We start from the raw sequence: 15115 nt of genomic DNA on the forward strand, positions 1-15115 counted from the left end.
TTGCACCAGCTCTCCAGGTGTTCCACCTCCTGCCTGTAGCTGGACTCATCATTGTTTGTGATGCTTAATGCAAATTATGCATTTATATAAAACTATCACTGATTAGTGTTTTTCTGCTCCCAGTTTTTTAATGTCTGCGTTCGGCTGCCAATATAAAAACTTCGAGGTTGTTGTCTTATCTGGTGCGAAACACCAAAGAAGAAGAAACGTAGCCGACCTTAGCCTAATGCTAACAGCGTGGAGATGTTACTCCAGCAGAACTCAGCAGGAGATGAATAAAATAAAATGCATGAACATCTGAACACACTTTGAACTTTGTAACCAAAGAAAGAGTGAATAAATTAAACTTGTTTGCAAAGCCCGCATGTCACGGGTTAAAAGCAGCCAGGTTAGCGTTCCTGATCGGACATTTGTAAACTTAAGGGAAACGATTTGTGTGACGGACGCTGTTTAAGAACGAGGAGATTCAACTGAACGGTGGTGCCTGTCAATGAAAAGACAACGGATTTATTCTGTTGTGAGAGAACAGGCGGACCTCCACCTCCATCTGTGAGGACTTGATGAGGGGATTACAAAGCAGCTGTGGATATGTGTTGGATAAATAATTATCCTTTCATCATCTGCTTACTCACACAAGCCACTGTGAGGACACAACAAGGTTTTTCTTTTACTTGCAAGGGTCACAGATGTACAAAGTTACATGCTCCGAGCCTCGTCAGTGAGCGTCTGCACCGGACAGTGAGGCAGGAAGTGATTTTTATAAAGCTCATCAGTCTCTGGTGGCCTCAGTCTGCCAGCTGTATATGCAGACTCAAATCAGCTCCTCTCTGAGCAGACAAGACTGTCTGACCTCACACACTTCACACTCATGGTTCAACATTAATTTAACGTTAGTGATAAACATCCATAACCTTTACCTAAACTCCACTGACAATACGTCAGTATGGTTTTGTCAAAAGTGTGTATAACGGCTTATCTGCTCGTCACAATGACTTTGTTTCCCTTTTTCTTGTTCTCCAGACAGTCGTGAACAACGTTCTCATCAACAGCAGTTTCACTGAAACGCTGTACGGCGTCATCATCGTCCTCCCGCAGGTCCTCAAAGTTCAACGCAACCGATGCAGCCAACAGGTCTCCCTGCACATCAAAGTAAGGGTGCAGGAATACGTCGTCTTTCTTCACAGTCACCCTCAAAACAATTACTGCGAGTTCAGCGTCGTTTGGTGTGTCCAAGGTTTAATGATTCGGACAAAAACTGTCAATAAAACCTTGAGATGATGAATAACACATTGGACATCAGCAAAGAGCTTCAGAGCAACATATTGATTAACTGATAATCGTCAATGGGATCTCGTCTAGAAAAGCAGCAGTTTCTGCTCCTCTGCAACACAACTCCAAGATGAAAAGACGTCAGCAATGACCTCAGAGAAGCCATGCTTGCTGCCCATCAATCGAGAAAGGGTCAAAGGTCATGTTCAAACTATCTGGAGTCCATCATTCTACAGAGAGAAAGATTATTCACAAGAGGAAATCATTTAGGACAGCTGACTATAGATTCACCCTGAAGGTCAGACTGTGCAGTGCTCAAAGAAATGAGCTCCATACTCTATAGGCCTTGTTTAGCAGGTCAAAGGTCATGGCCTCCTCTCTAAAAACATGAGAGCACGGCTTGGGATGGGAAAGTTTCCTCTGAAGAAACCACAAGACTTCTGGACCAGAACCAGACCAAAGGACAGATGTTTACCCAGAATGCACTGCAGCAAGCAGCTCCTCCCAGCTGTGGTGAAGGGTTGATGGTTTGGGCTCGGGGCACTTTTCAGTCACTGAACTTCTCTACATTAAAGGTTTTTAGTCACATGCCCAACAGTTGAATCTTGGAATAATTTGAATTCAGTCACAGAAAATCAAAATCTTCATAAAAGTTTAATTTCAGCTGTAGATTGTGCTTCTTGATTTTGTTTAGTTTCAGTTTAATAATGAGATGGTGTACATCGTGTAGGATTTATGTTCATGTGACGAGCTACAGGTGTAGTACTTGTTTTAGTATGTGATGTTTGGTGCTGAGCAAAGTTCCACATTGAAGGGAAAGTTGAGCAAATGCACTAAAGTATGAAATTAGTAAATTATGCGAGGATAAATTAGTAAATAAATGAGTGAACAGATGGATTCCTGAGCTAATCCAGCTTTTCTGTCTTTCTGTTCCTCCAGGGAAGGTGTTCGGATTGTGAAGGACCACCTCGGTGCCTCTTCAGCTACACTCCAGTAAGAAAGACGTTTCGTCTCTTTCTTTTAATAACTGCACTGCTGCGCTCTGATTCCATTTTTAATGTCTCTTGCTGCACAGTAAAAACTGATATCCGGGTTGAACAAAGCATTGATTGAGCCTGCGGCTCTGAGAGCTGGAGGTGTCCTCTACCTGCTAACAATGGTCTGCTCTGTGGCTCTGTTTCCTGCTGCAGATCAGAGAGACGTTTCCTGCCAACATGAAGTCCAACTGTTTGTACAGGAGGCGAGTGGGATCCAGGAGGAAGTCTGTGCCAGGCTGTGTCCTCCAGTGTCTTCGGCTGACCACGGTCAGACAACTTTTCTAACTGCTCTAACCAAAGTCTAACTGTTCCTCAGTTCAGCCGACCCGCTCTGAATCAAAAGTCCTCACCATTACCGCTTTTTCTTTCTGGGACAACTTTACACATGTTGGTCCTACAATATTTTAAAACATGACCTGAAATAAGGTGAAGATGCGCTGAAGTCGAGGGTTTCTGGTTTGAGTTTTTACAAAAACGTTGCAATAGTTCAGAAATATTAGTCACTGATCAGCAGATTTGGTGTTTAGTGAAACCCTTTTTACTAATGACGCAGCTTGTAACCGTTTCTATAAACATTATTATTATTTATTTATTAGGGGAGTGGTGGTGCAGAGGTTAGAGAAGGTGGGCCTGTAATCAGAAGCTCACCAGTTCAACTGCCCAGACTGACAAGATAAAAATGTGGGTGGGAAAGGTGAAACACCCACACCTGCCTCCACCCTCATTTGCCCCACTCTGGGCCCTTGAGCAAGGCCCTTAACCCCCACCATCTGCTCCCCCGGGCGCCCTAGATGGCAGCCCTCTGCTCCACACAGAGGCTGTGGTAGCTCGGTGGTCTGTGGTTGTGTCAGGTCATCTGGACAGTTTCCCAAACCAGCTGTTTCCCCACTAAGCAGTACACTCCTACAGTGGACCAACCAGTGTGCTGGTGATAAGATGGTTTCTGGGGGCCGTCCTCTCCCCCATCAACTCCTCCCAGGCAGCCACAGCCAAAGTGGTTCAAGACAACAAGGTTCATGCTCAATAATCCAGGTAAAGGTCTCAACAATAAAAGAGACTGTCCAGATGACCTGACTGAACGTTGTTGGATTTTTTTACCTGGATTATTGAGTATGGACCTTGATGTCTGTGGTTGGGTCAGGAAGGACATCCGGCGTAAAATAGTTGCCACGTCTTCATGTGAGTTATTTCTCTGTGGCGACCTCCGAGGAAGGGAGCAGCCGAAAGAAGAAAAATGTTTTTATTATTTTCCTTCCAGTTAATAATTATGTTGAACATTTGTTGGTTGTTCTGCTTCAAACACAAATTTAAATTTATTTTTCAAAATAGTTCAAGAAAAAAAGCATTTAGATTAGATCACACAAAGTCCATGCTCAATAATCCAGGTATACAATCCAACATTCTTCAGTCAGGTCATCTGGACAGTTTCTCTTTTTGTGCTGAAACGTTTCTCCTTCGATCCAGAAGGCTTCATCAGTCAAGGAAACACACAACAAAACTGATTCTTCCCCCAACAGCTTACTCCAAAGTGGAACAAACCAGTTCTGCTTGTGATAAGATGGTCTCTTTGGTGCGCCCCCTCCTCTGTTGCCGGCCCTCTTCCTTGTTGAGAGTCTTGTCAAACTGGTTGAAAACAACAAAGACCACAATGTTTTCATTAATCAAGAACAGAAGTCGATGGTTCGAAGGTAATCCGATTACATCATATTTCCGACCATAAACGATGCCCACTAGTAAATCGGGCAGCGTTATTCCCACAGCGCAGCGTCTGGGGAACCAGTGTTTGTGTTCTGGGGGAGTTTGGCTGCAAAGCTGAAATGTAAAGGGATTGTTGGAAGGGAGTGGAGCCTTAATTTGACTCAACATGGGGAAACTTACCGGTCTGGACACGGACAGGACCGACAGCTTTCTTAATTCTGTGGGTGGGAGCGCACGGCCGTTCTTAGGTGGAGTGATTTGTCTGCTTAAATCTGAAAACGTACGAGACTCCTGCGTGCCAACAAGAGACGGGCGGTCTGCGTCCAACTTCTTAGAGGCACAAGTGGCGTCCAGCCACACGAGGTTGATCAGTAACAGGTCTGTGATGCTCATGTTGGTATCAGTATTTGGATTGATCCGCATACCCTCATCTAATGAGGTAAAGGTCATCAGATGTGACCGTTCAGACTGAGGTTGCTTTGAAAAACATCAGATATGAATCTGATTTAGTGCCACGTTTGAAAAGGACCTGGAATATAAATTAGGATGGATTAATCATGGGATCAAAGATGTGCACAAAGACTTTTATTTAATGTACGTTTTATTTGCTCTGCTGTGGAAGTGGGGCAAACAATAACAGGATGTTGTTTTTCTGTTAATATCAAACAATCTTGATCTTAACGTCTCTAACTGCTGTACATTATTCATCACCGTCAAGGTGTTTATAATGAAGCACTAAAGAAAAGGGATTAAATTCTTAATGTTTGCTCAATTAGTTAATTTCTTATGTTTGCTGCAGTTTTAGAACTACTGTTGTTACACTTTTTTTTAAGAATCCATTAAACAAGAATATTTTTATTGTTTACTTTTCATTCAACCTTTATTTAAACAGATAAATCACATTGAGCCTCAAAGACTCATTTACAAGTGAGACAAACAAAACCAGTGGTAAACTGGACTCTGTTTATGAAAGTGGTTAAACTGCGTAACTTTAGTAGCAGCGTAAGAATCAGCTCTGTACCCGGTAATAATAATAATCCAGGTTTTCTCTGTGACGGCCGTAAAAATTAAACGTGAAACAGAACGTTTCCAGCGCGAATGATCGCCTGAAACAAAGGGTTCGTTAGCGATCGTAACGCCGACGCGTCTGTCCCCGCAGGACCACTCCTGCTGCCCTGGTTTCTACGGCCACGAGTGCTTCAAATGCCCCGGAGACGTCGGCAGCTGGTGCTCCAACCACGGGGCGTGTCAGGACGGTAACCACGGCAACGGAGAGTGCCGTTGCTACGAGGGTTTCCACGGCACCGCCTGTGAGGATTGTGAGCCGGGACGCTACGGAGTCAACTGCTCCTCCAGTGAGCAACACACACACACACACACACTAACAATTGATCATTAGCACCTGATGGCTGCTTGTTATTCACAGAGGGCTGAGTGATACTAGCAATAAGAGGGGGACAGTTGGACACAGAGGCTCTGCCCCTGTTTAATGATGGATGTGTTCTCCTCACAAAGATGGCCTCCTTCACTCCTCTGTCAAACCATCGTTCCTCTCTATCCAGGATGTGAACGTCTTCATCCCTGAAAGAGTGACCGCTGGCCTGGAGATGAGTTTAGACCTCAGAGTCCTGGCCTGATGATGTTGATCTTCCATTCTTTTGGCCAGTTGCCGTTTAGTTTCCTCAATATTTACCTGATCACAGCCCTCCTGGCACCGAACAACTTACACAATATTAGAATATGGTTCTTCTCAGGTGGAGGTGATTTGCCTCAGTGACCTGATTCCCCGCTCTGTGGGCGGGATCATAACAGGTCATTGTGTCTGAGCCACTCCATCCATTGTGGTCCTTGATCTCTGATCTTTTTGTAAATGTGCTCAACTCTTGTGGCGCCGTCCGTCAACACGACGGGGAAGTGGACGTTCTGATGTAGTTTGCAGTTTTGCTGGGCGGGTCACTCAGTGACGTAGCTCTGCTGACCAATCAACGGCTGCTGTCTGCTTACATCAGAATTGGCCCCTCGGCGCAGTTAGCTTGGAATCATACCATACTAATTTATTTATATAGCACTTTAAACAGTGACAAAGCACACCAAAGTGCTGTACAGGGACAAACAGAACAAGCACACAGCAACAGATTACATAACAGGACACCAAAAACGTAGAAACCAACAAAAACAGAATCATGAACAAGGTGGTCCCATGAACCGGGCTGAGTTGGGTGGTACCGGCAGTGGGGAGGCCATTAACTGGTGCAGTGTCGTGCGGAGCCGAGGAGAGCTGGAACAGTGGCAAAGTGCCAAATGTTAACGAAACCCTTGGCTGAATCTGCTGAAAGCCACGTAGACCTTTCTTTAGACACGACATTAGGCTGGCTGTAGTCCGTGGAGGTAAATAAAAATGGCAGAACTGGACAAGCCTAGAGTTTCAGAGACGGCTTTATCAGAGTGATTCTGCTGATAATCCAGCAGAAGAGACGACGAGTAAGACAGCTGTCTCTTTTTTATTTTAACTGGAAAAAGCAGCATTACGTAAAGAACTCGTGAAATAAATTTGTCTGAATAAAACGTTATATTTGCTGTTTTGTAAAACGTCACATCTGTCAACACCGTTCTTTACGTGAAGCGCGGCGACTTTCAGAGTTCACCCTGCAGGTCTGGTCCATATCAAACTGTACGTCCACTGTGTTCAACATGTCAGGTGAAGCGCCCACACCTGCCTCCACCTGCCCACTCTGGGCCCTTGAGCAAGGCCTGTAAACCCCCAGCTGCTCCCACCCCTGATGGCAGCTCTCTGCTCCACACAGAGGGCTGTGGTAGCTCGGTGGTCTGTGGTTGCATCAGGAAGGGCATCCGGCGTAAAAAAAAAAAGAAGCCAACTCTTGGTGCGAGTTAGTCGCTGCGGCGACCCCTGAGGAAGGAGCAACGCATGGAAACCGTCAGACTTCTTCATCCCAAACGGCTCTCCTGTGAACGTCACCGTTGTTTTCAGTCACTTCGGCTGAAGGACACATTCACCAAATAAGAGGAACTCATTGTGCAGACTTTGTTTCTTATCTTTTTGTGTTGGAAACAAACAGCTGCAGCTGATTGTTGGTCAAACTATAAGAGAAGAAGTTTGTAGCGCACTGTTTATTAAATACTCTGTTGGATTTAGAGCCCAGTTTAACCCTGCTGTGTCTGTTAATCAGAATTTATTTATAAAACCTAATGGAAACACGTCCTGTTGCTGTTCATTAACCTGTGTCTGCTAACAGCTCATCGCCTGTTTGGACTTCAGACTAAGTTTCTGTGTTGCAGAGTGTGCGTGTGATCACGGGAAGTGTGACGACGGTCTGACCGGAAGTGGCCGGTGTGCGTGTTACAAAGGATGGAAAGGAGCTTCCTGCTCTACAGGTGAGACGCAAACATAACCTGTGAAGGTACTTCGTATGTTCTTCTGACACGTTTCCACAACAAATCTGTGCGTTTCAGAAATCAAGGATGACGCCTGTGGAGGTGTGTGCGATGAAAACGCCAAGTAAGTCCTACATCCTCGTGCGTTCACCTGGTTTTTATTACAAAAGCTGAGCTTGTTTTGTAAAAACTTCATGACTCTGAAGCCAAGAAAATTAAACTTGAATTTTCTGGTAAGGATTTGAATTTGGCATGAGAGGAATGATCTGAATCAGGTGGTAACGACTGTTAAGCAGTTAAAGGTAGAGAAACACAACCCACCTTCAGACTTGAGCTGCAGTCAGTTAATGACGACAGGTGTTCAGGTGAGATCAGTGCCCTGGGGGAACGAGACACGCCCACAACAGGAAACAACAAGGAAGCACAGGAGACTCAGTGGAGGGAAAACACAAGAGACAGAAACTAAAACTCCAGGCTGCAGATGGGGAAGAGAACTGACAGCTGATGACCCGAAGCCACATCTCATCTGTCAGACATGTTGGAGGTTCTGCCGAGACTGAGTGGATGAGGTTAGACAGACCCCGAGAGTCCACATCCAGACTCAAAACTCACTGGGTACAGAAAAGATTCAATCTTTCCTTGTAGAGAAGCAACATGCGTCCAGTGAAGTCCTGCAAATTAAAAATGTTTTTAACAACTCGTTGTTCATTTTGGAACTAAATCAGATTTGATTAGTATGAGACGGTCCATGATTTGTTCGTTTGACATATTCAGTGGATCGAGCTTGATATAAGACTGACACCAAGACTGTCTGGATTGCTGAAGAATTAAGGAAGTTATAGCAACTTTAGTCTTGGAAAAGTTACTCTCTTCTCGTTTAACCTTGAAAACCCAAAAAACCTGATTGACTTTACATCAGCTACCTGTATTCATTATTAGTTCATTAAAAACTAAACCATATAATCTGGAACTATCATGCAAAGTAAATAATCCCCATTTCTCAAACTAGATGGGAAAAACATTAGATAAATGGGGAATCAAAAATAAAACGTTTCTTTGTTTTGTATTGGACATGACAGGCATTAAGTGCCTTGTTCAGGGTCTCAAAAACCACGTTCTCAACATCAGATTGTCCTAAAAGTCAATAATTAAAAAAAACATTATATTTTAGTGTTTTTTCCTTTGAGTGCTGTGAACTCAAACATGCTTTTAAAGCTTGTTGGAACTGGAGCGACATTTTCATCACATGAGCTGCAAGAAAAAACACGTTGATTCCATCCCATCAAAAATGTGAAAGAGGAACTTCAGAGGAAAATATCTGGAGCCGATGAGAAACGCAGTAATTCAAGGGAGTCCTTTCACACGACGCACACCACAAACACACACCGGCCGTGATGCGGGATTGTCTCATACCTACAAATGGACCTTTTTTCATAAACGACTTCAGACTAAAATCCAGTTTTCTTTTTAATTGGTTTATTCATTCAACCTTTATTTAGACAGGTAAATCCTTTTAAAGGTAAATGTTGTGTAAAGTCCTAAAGAAAACCGTCTTTACATCGTGGATATTCTTATTATATGTCAGTGTTTAACAGGTTTCAGTCTGGTTTTAAAGAACTTTATAGTAAAACAAATAATTTTATTTTACCTCTTAATGTACTTACACTATCTGAACAGATAAGTTGTGGTATACCCCAAGGAACAGTCATAGACCCCCTTCTATTGTGACTTTATAGTGTTCTTGGCCAGCCTATAAATCTGTTTTAATATTTCAACTCAGAAGACATTCAGTTGCTGATAATGATAAAACAAACTAAGCATTTCTGCAAACCTATCCGCTTGTTTCAATCAAATCAAAAACTTTATTTCAGACACACATGGTCCATACTAGTAAACAAAAACATGCACAAAAAAAAGATAACACCATCAAAACACAATTAAAAATAGAATGTTCATCCATTGCCATATAAACTAAGGCGCCAGTGATTCCACAGACTAGAAGAGAACCGAACCGAGCTTTGTACGGGGTTGGTCAGAGTATAAATGATGCTATTTACAGAGTCTGTTAGCCTACACACACATCTGTACATAAGGTTTCAAAGCACAGCAGCGCAAGTTGGTACGTTGGCATTTACAAACATCTGACTGGCACTACTCCATCGCGGCACCTTAAGCAGCGTCCTCATGCCATCATTGTACGCCACTTGAAGTTTATGCATCCTGCTTTTTCTGTAATGCCGCCACAGGTGGGCAGTATACATTGGAGTACAATATGCTTTAAAGAGTGCAGTTTTAACAGATACTGAGCACATAGAGAACTTCCGAAGAAGCATATTAGCTTGTACATATTGCATACAACGCTGCCTGTAAATGTCCCTATCATCAGAAAGGTCAGTTGTTTGTTTCATGTGACCGTTTTTACCATTTTTCATAAAAGTAATTTAATTAAAACACTGAGCTCTGTTTCAGACAAACCAGCTACAGATATTTAAACTCTGCACATTAAAAGAATGTTAAAGGTAATAAAAGACTAGAATTGTGAATGTTAACTACTTTTACATGAAATGTAGTCAAATATGTTGTCAGCTGAAGGACAAAGATGAATTTATGAGGGTCCAGTTGAAATCCAGGGTTAGCGGTGACCCCAGGAGACGGGATCAGGCTCACATTTCTTATTATCTTCATGTACACCTCTTATTAAGAGTTTCTCTCCTGCTGTAGCTGTCTTTCAGGTCCTCAGGGATCAGCTGGTGCTGCTTGTGTTTGTGTCGCTGGATATGAGGGAAATGGAACCTTCTGCAAAGGTAAAAACAAACATTCAACATGTCATGAAACCCATCAGACGCTGACCTTTGACCTCTTCTCTGGTTCCCAGAGGTGGATTTGTGCAGCAAATCTAACGGTGGATGTTCAGAGTTTGCTGTGTGTACGAAGGTCTCAGGTGGAGAGAGGACCTGCGCCTGTAAACCAGGGTACACTGGAGATGGAGTCGTCTGCCTGGGTAAAGTTAAACGCTTCCTGATGCCAATAAGTCCTAAATATCTGAACGTTTGTCTTTTAAAGCTTCGAAACATGCCTCAGTTTGTCACCGAACTGAGTGCAGTGCAAAAGATGTATGAATCTGGTTCTTAATAATTTAGTTACATCTACTGAGGTTAAATCAAGAACTAGACTTTTTCTGCAAAAATGCAGAGTGAGCGCTAAATGACAGCTGAAATTGCTGATGCAGCAAAAACTGACTTGGTAAAGCTAAAAGGAACACAACAGTAGCTAAAAGCAGAAAAATTATGGCGAGTGAGAAGTATTAGCTACAAACTAAAAGTAGCAAAAAGCTAAATGCCTAGCTACAAATTAAAACTAGTATAAATGATAGCAAAAAGCTATTGTAGCACAAGATTAGCTAAAAGTAGCAAAAGGCTAGATAAAAGCTAAATATAGCTTCTTTTTTTTTTTCTTTCGGCTGCTCCTTCAGGGATCGCCACAGCGAAGTAACTCGCATGAAGACTTGGTGACTGTTTTTACACCGGATGTCCTTCCTGACTCAACCACAGACACGGAGCTACCACAGCCCTCTGTGTGGAGCAGGAAGCTGTTGTGTATGGCGCCCGGGGAGCAGATGGTGGGGGTTAAGGGCCTTGCTCAAGGGTCCAAAGTGGGGCAAATGAGGACGAAGGCATGTGTGGGTGTTTCTCTTTTCCCATCCACATTGTGATGTTGTCAGTCCAGGGAGTCGAACCAGCGACCTTCTGATTACAGGCTCGCCTCCTCTAGCCTCTGCGCCACCACTCCCCCAAAAGCTAACTATAGCAAAAAGATAAAATGCTAGTAAAATGTTAAATTATATAAGAAAAAACTTGTTTTAAAGCTCAAAGTAACACAAGTCTAGCTAAAAGAAAAAAAGGCTAAAAAATATGAAAAAGTTAGCTATAGGTAGCAAACAAATGGCAAAAACTATCAAAATGATAAGTACCAAAAGGTCAGTGCAAAGCTAAAGTAGCATAAGGCTAGCTACAAGATTAAAAGTTTAGCTAAAAGTTCAAGCTAACAAAACGTTTGCTAAAATCAGCTAAAAGCTACGTACCTAAAAGTAACCGAAAGCTAAGTAAAGTCTAAGAGTCACCTTTAAAGACAAAAACAGAGGCAGTAGCTGAAACAGCTTTCAGAGTTTTTCAAGGAATTTAAAAAGGTCTTCATGTTTTTCTTTGGGGAAAATATTGATAAAGAAAAACGTTTTAAACAAACTTTATGCAGAGCTGCTTCGTATGAAACTTTACCTGTACGAAGCCTGCGGGTGGAGTCGTGAAGGATGTCGTCGAGCTACGAGTCCTGCAGCTGATGTTCCGACTCCAACAGGACCTGGGTCAATCCAACAGCTGTCTGAATAAACTTTGTTAGGTTTAACCTCCACTCGTCTGTTCACAGAAACCGACGGCTGTCTGGTCAACAACGGAGGCTGCCACAGCGCAGCAGAGTGCATCAGAACCGGCCCGAATACCGTAAGAACCACTTCTGGACCAAAGCGTGTCCCAGTTCTGAGTAAAACTGTCAGTTTCTCTTAAGGTTTACAGTTTTCTTTCTTCTGGTGTGTCAGTTCTGTGGTTTCTGAATCCCTTGGCTGCATCTGTTCAAACTTGCTAAGTTTTAGATCAACGTGAGGAGGTGCCAGAATTAACTGGTCCATCAAAAAGGGGCGCTGGAGTTTAGCTGACCCCAAAAAACGTGCAACCGCAAACGTGTCAGCAGGAGAGCACAAACTGTGCCGAAGTTTTTGCACCTTTAGCTGAACTTGTCCTTCACCAGAATAATTGACTTGTCTCTTTCTGTCTTGTCGTGTGCAGACTGCCTGCGTGTGCAGGATGGGCTTTCGAGGAACAGGAAGGTTCTGTTTTCCCGTCAACCCCTGCAGAACCGTACGTCTGAGTCGCCTGCTCTGTCCCGTCTGTAACTTTATGAAACTTAAACTCTGGAAATCTGAAGGAAAATTAACAGAATTAAGTCAGTTTGCTACATTTTTATGTGCGAATGTTTTTTTTTTTTTTACATTAGACATGGCTAAGTAAAAAGAAAATTACATTTTTCAAGCAGGGTATAGGAAAGAAGCCCAGGAACCCCCAAAAAGATTTTCTTTTACTGATTAGCTGATCCTAAAGTATTTTTCTTCCTTGGATAGAGGAGTTATAATTGATCAAGTAGGACTGATTTTCAGAAAGGATCACTTCCTGTTCAAGCAGAGTGCTTCAAATTAAACTACAGTCTGTAATGGTCCCTCTAGCTGAAGACAAGCTCCTCACTGCATGCACAAAGACAGTTAGCCCAGCCTTGAAGCGAAAGAGGAAACCTTCTCCTGGACGCTGCTCGTGTTGATGATCGATCATTAAAAGTTGTGTCTCCTCTCGTGTGCACTAGTTTATTGTGCATGTTGTGTGTTTGTGCAGAACAACGGCGGCTGCAGTAAATATGCTACCTGTGGGTTCGATCAGGGTCAGAGGAACTGCACCTGCCTCAGGGGCCACGTGGGCGACGGCTTTGATTGCAGAGGAAACACCAACAATGTGAGTCACATGATCTCAGTTGATTTTAAAATTCTCCCGTTGACCTTTAAATGCATAAATGGCCTCACACCCTCATGACCTCTGACCTACTTCAACCAGATGTTCCTTTTCGGGCACTGAGATCATCTGAACAGCTGCTTTTGGTTGAAGCTCAAAGGAGATCGGGCTTTTTCAGTCGTGGGCCCTAAACTCTGGAACAATCTGCCCCCAACGTTAGACAGGCCACTTCACTTCCTGTTTTTAAATCTCTCTTTAAAACACACCTGTTTCTGACGTTTAACACAGTGTGATTTAATTTAAGATTTCATCGTTGCATTGTTTTTGTGTTTTTGTTTTTGATGCTTTTAATTACAACATTTTTTTATTTTTTTTTTACTGCCTTGATCTTATTGTTAAGCACTTTGGTAAGAGCTGCTGTTTTAAATATGCTTTATAAATAAATTTGACTTGACATGACCTCTGACCTCCCACTGCTGAACTCCTCCCTCCTCACAGGACGCTGTTTTCTGTCTTGCAGGAGGTGTACCGTCAGTCGGAGAACTCCTTCTTTCGGCAGATGTTATCTGTGAGTCCCAGCCGCTGACGATCTGTTTTATTAATATAAACATTGACAAACAGGACATTCAGAAACAACAAGCAGTCCACAGCGCTAGAAAGATCTGAGGTGTAGAAGTGAAACCACAAACAGCTCATTGTGGTGTTTAACTTCTGGACACGTTCATCAGGCTGAAGTCCGCGTTTTGTTTTTCTTGTAGAAAACAGAATCTCTTGGTCTTTACGGTGACGGACCGTACACTCTCTTCGTACCGCTCGAGGAAACCAACAAACAGTCTACCGTGAGAACATCTTCTGCATGTTGATGATCAAAAGTGTCACGTTTTGGGTCCTGCATGGGACTGTTTCTGCTCGCTCGTTAAGGGATCCCTAATGATGATTGTTTCCTCGTGTGGCTTCAGGTGGATGAGTGGAAGAGGTTGGGTCATATCGAGCATCTGGCTCGTTACCACATCGTTTCCTGTGAGATTCTGAAACTAAGTGATCTCAAAACCACCAAACGGGCCGTCTCTGTGTCGGGATACACGCTGGACTTCAGCCTGCAGCAGGTAAGACGCTGACACATGCTGTGGTCAGCTTCAGTAAAACCTCCTTTGTTCCTTAAACTTTAGCTGAAAATAATCTAAAATCTGCTGATTTGGGTTTAAGGCTCCATTCTTGTTCAATATTAAAAGGTCTTTGTAGCGTAGACGTTTAAAGTAAGAATCAAGATGAATCATCTGTTTTCCTTGAAAAGTTGCATCAAACACAAGATTGAGAGGGCTAGACTTTTAGTTTGTTTTATTTTCACAAGAGGGGTTATAGATTACTTGTAGTCTGTACAATAACGATGTAAAAAACTGCAACAACAGATGACAACAATAAAAATCAGCCAAAAAAAGGGTAAAAATGGACCATTTATGGAACTTGAGTATTACCCAGAGTAACTTGAAACGAGTCCTGCTTAGACTGTATGTCAAGGTGATTCACCCAGACTGCTAACGACCTCCATCGGTGAGCCACACCCTGTTCTCACCCCGCAGTCCACGCGATCTAGTAGCCGGGATTAGAGCGTTGTCTGCAAGGAAACTCACATTAACGGTCGCCCACCTTTGTGCAGATTGCAGTTGTTACTGGTCTGGTTAGTTTTAGAGTCCAGGACTCAAGGGTATTGTTTTAATTAACTCACAGCTGAGAAAACCATTAAAAACCTCCTCTTTTAAAATTAGGGTTGAACCAGGCACCTTGGGTCCATGAACATGAGACGATGGAGATAATGATCCAGAACTTTAATTTCTCAGGCTTTGTGTTTAATATGTTTTGCAGGGAACAGCAACAATTCAGCAACGGTAATCATACATTCATTCATTTGAAAAAACAGATAGAGTCCAGTTCTGACTTGAAGGAAATCCCTGGTAGTTGGTGCTTGGCGTGCGCAAGGTTGATAATCCAGTTGAAAGGTTAATCCAAGCTCCATTGAGCAAAAATTATTAATTCATATTCTCCGATGGGCGAAAAGTAAAAAATATCAATTCCGTACGTCCCGATGGGGAAAAATGGAAAAAATTAATCCAGTTTGCTTCGATAAGCAAAAGTGAAAAATCAAAAATAAAATTTAAAATAAAAACCTTA

General features: G+C 42.9%; 1 protein-coding gene across 1 annotated transcript in view; it reads left to right on the plus strand.

The window, feature by feature from the left end:
• The window catches only part of stab1 (stabilin 1), a 102464-nt gene that overhangs the window by 55323 nt on the left and 32026 nt on the right, over positions 1 to 15115 (plus strand). Inside the window, exons 35-48 of the mRNA XM_037679029.1 lie at positions 1021 to 1149; positions 2209 to 2262; positions 2460 to 2573; positions 5164 to 5359; positions 7302 to 7397; positions 7476 to 7521; positions 10119 to 10201; positions 10273 to 10398; positions 11820 to 11893; positions 12236 to 12307; positions 12833 to 12949; positions 13467 to 13514; positions 13705 to 13785; positions 13906 to 14052. Of these exons, the coding sequence (XP_037534957.1) occupies positions 1021 to 1149; positions 2209 to 2262; positions 2460 to 2573; positions 5164 to 5359; positions 7302 to 7397; positions 7476 to 7521; positions 10119 to 10201; positions 10273 to 10398; positions 11820 to 11893; positions 12236 to 12307; positions 12833 to 12949; positions 13467 to 13514; positions 13705 to 13785; positions 13906 to 14052 (1383 nt within the window). The remainder of the gene's footprint in view (positions 1 to 1020; positions 1150 to 2208; positions 2263 to 2459; positions 2574 to 5163; positions 5360 to 7301; positions 7398 to 7475; positions 7522 to 10118; positions 10202 to 10272; positions 10399 to 11819; positions 11894 to 12235; positions 12308 to 12832; positions 12950 to 13466; positions 13515 to 13704; positions 13786 to 13905; positions 14053 to 15115) is intronic.

Source organism: Nematolebias whitei, chromosome 7 (assembly GCF_014905685.2).
Source record: "Nematolebias whitei isolate Nwh7 chromosome 7, NemWhi1, whole genome shotgun sequence".
In the NCBI taxonomy this organism is placed as follows: Eukaryota; Metazoa; Chordata; class Actinopteri; order Cyprinodontiformes; family Rivulidae; genus Nematolebias; species Nematolebias whitei.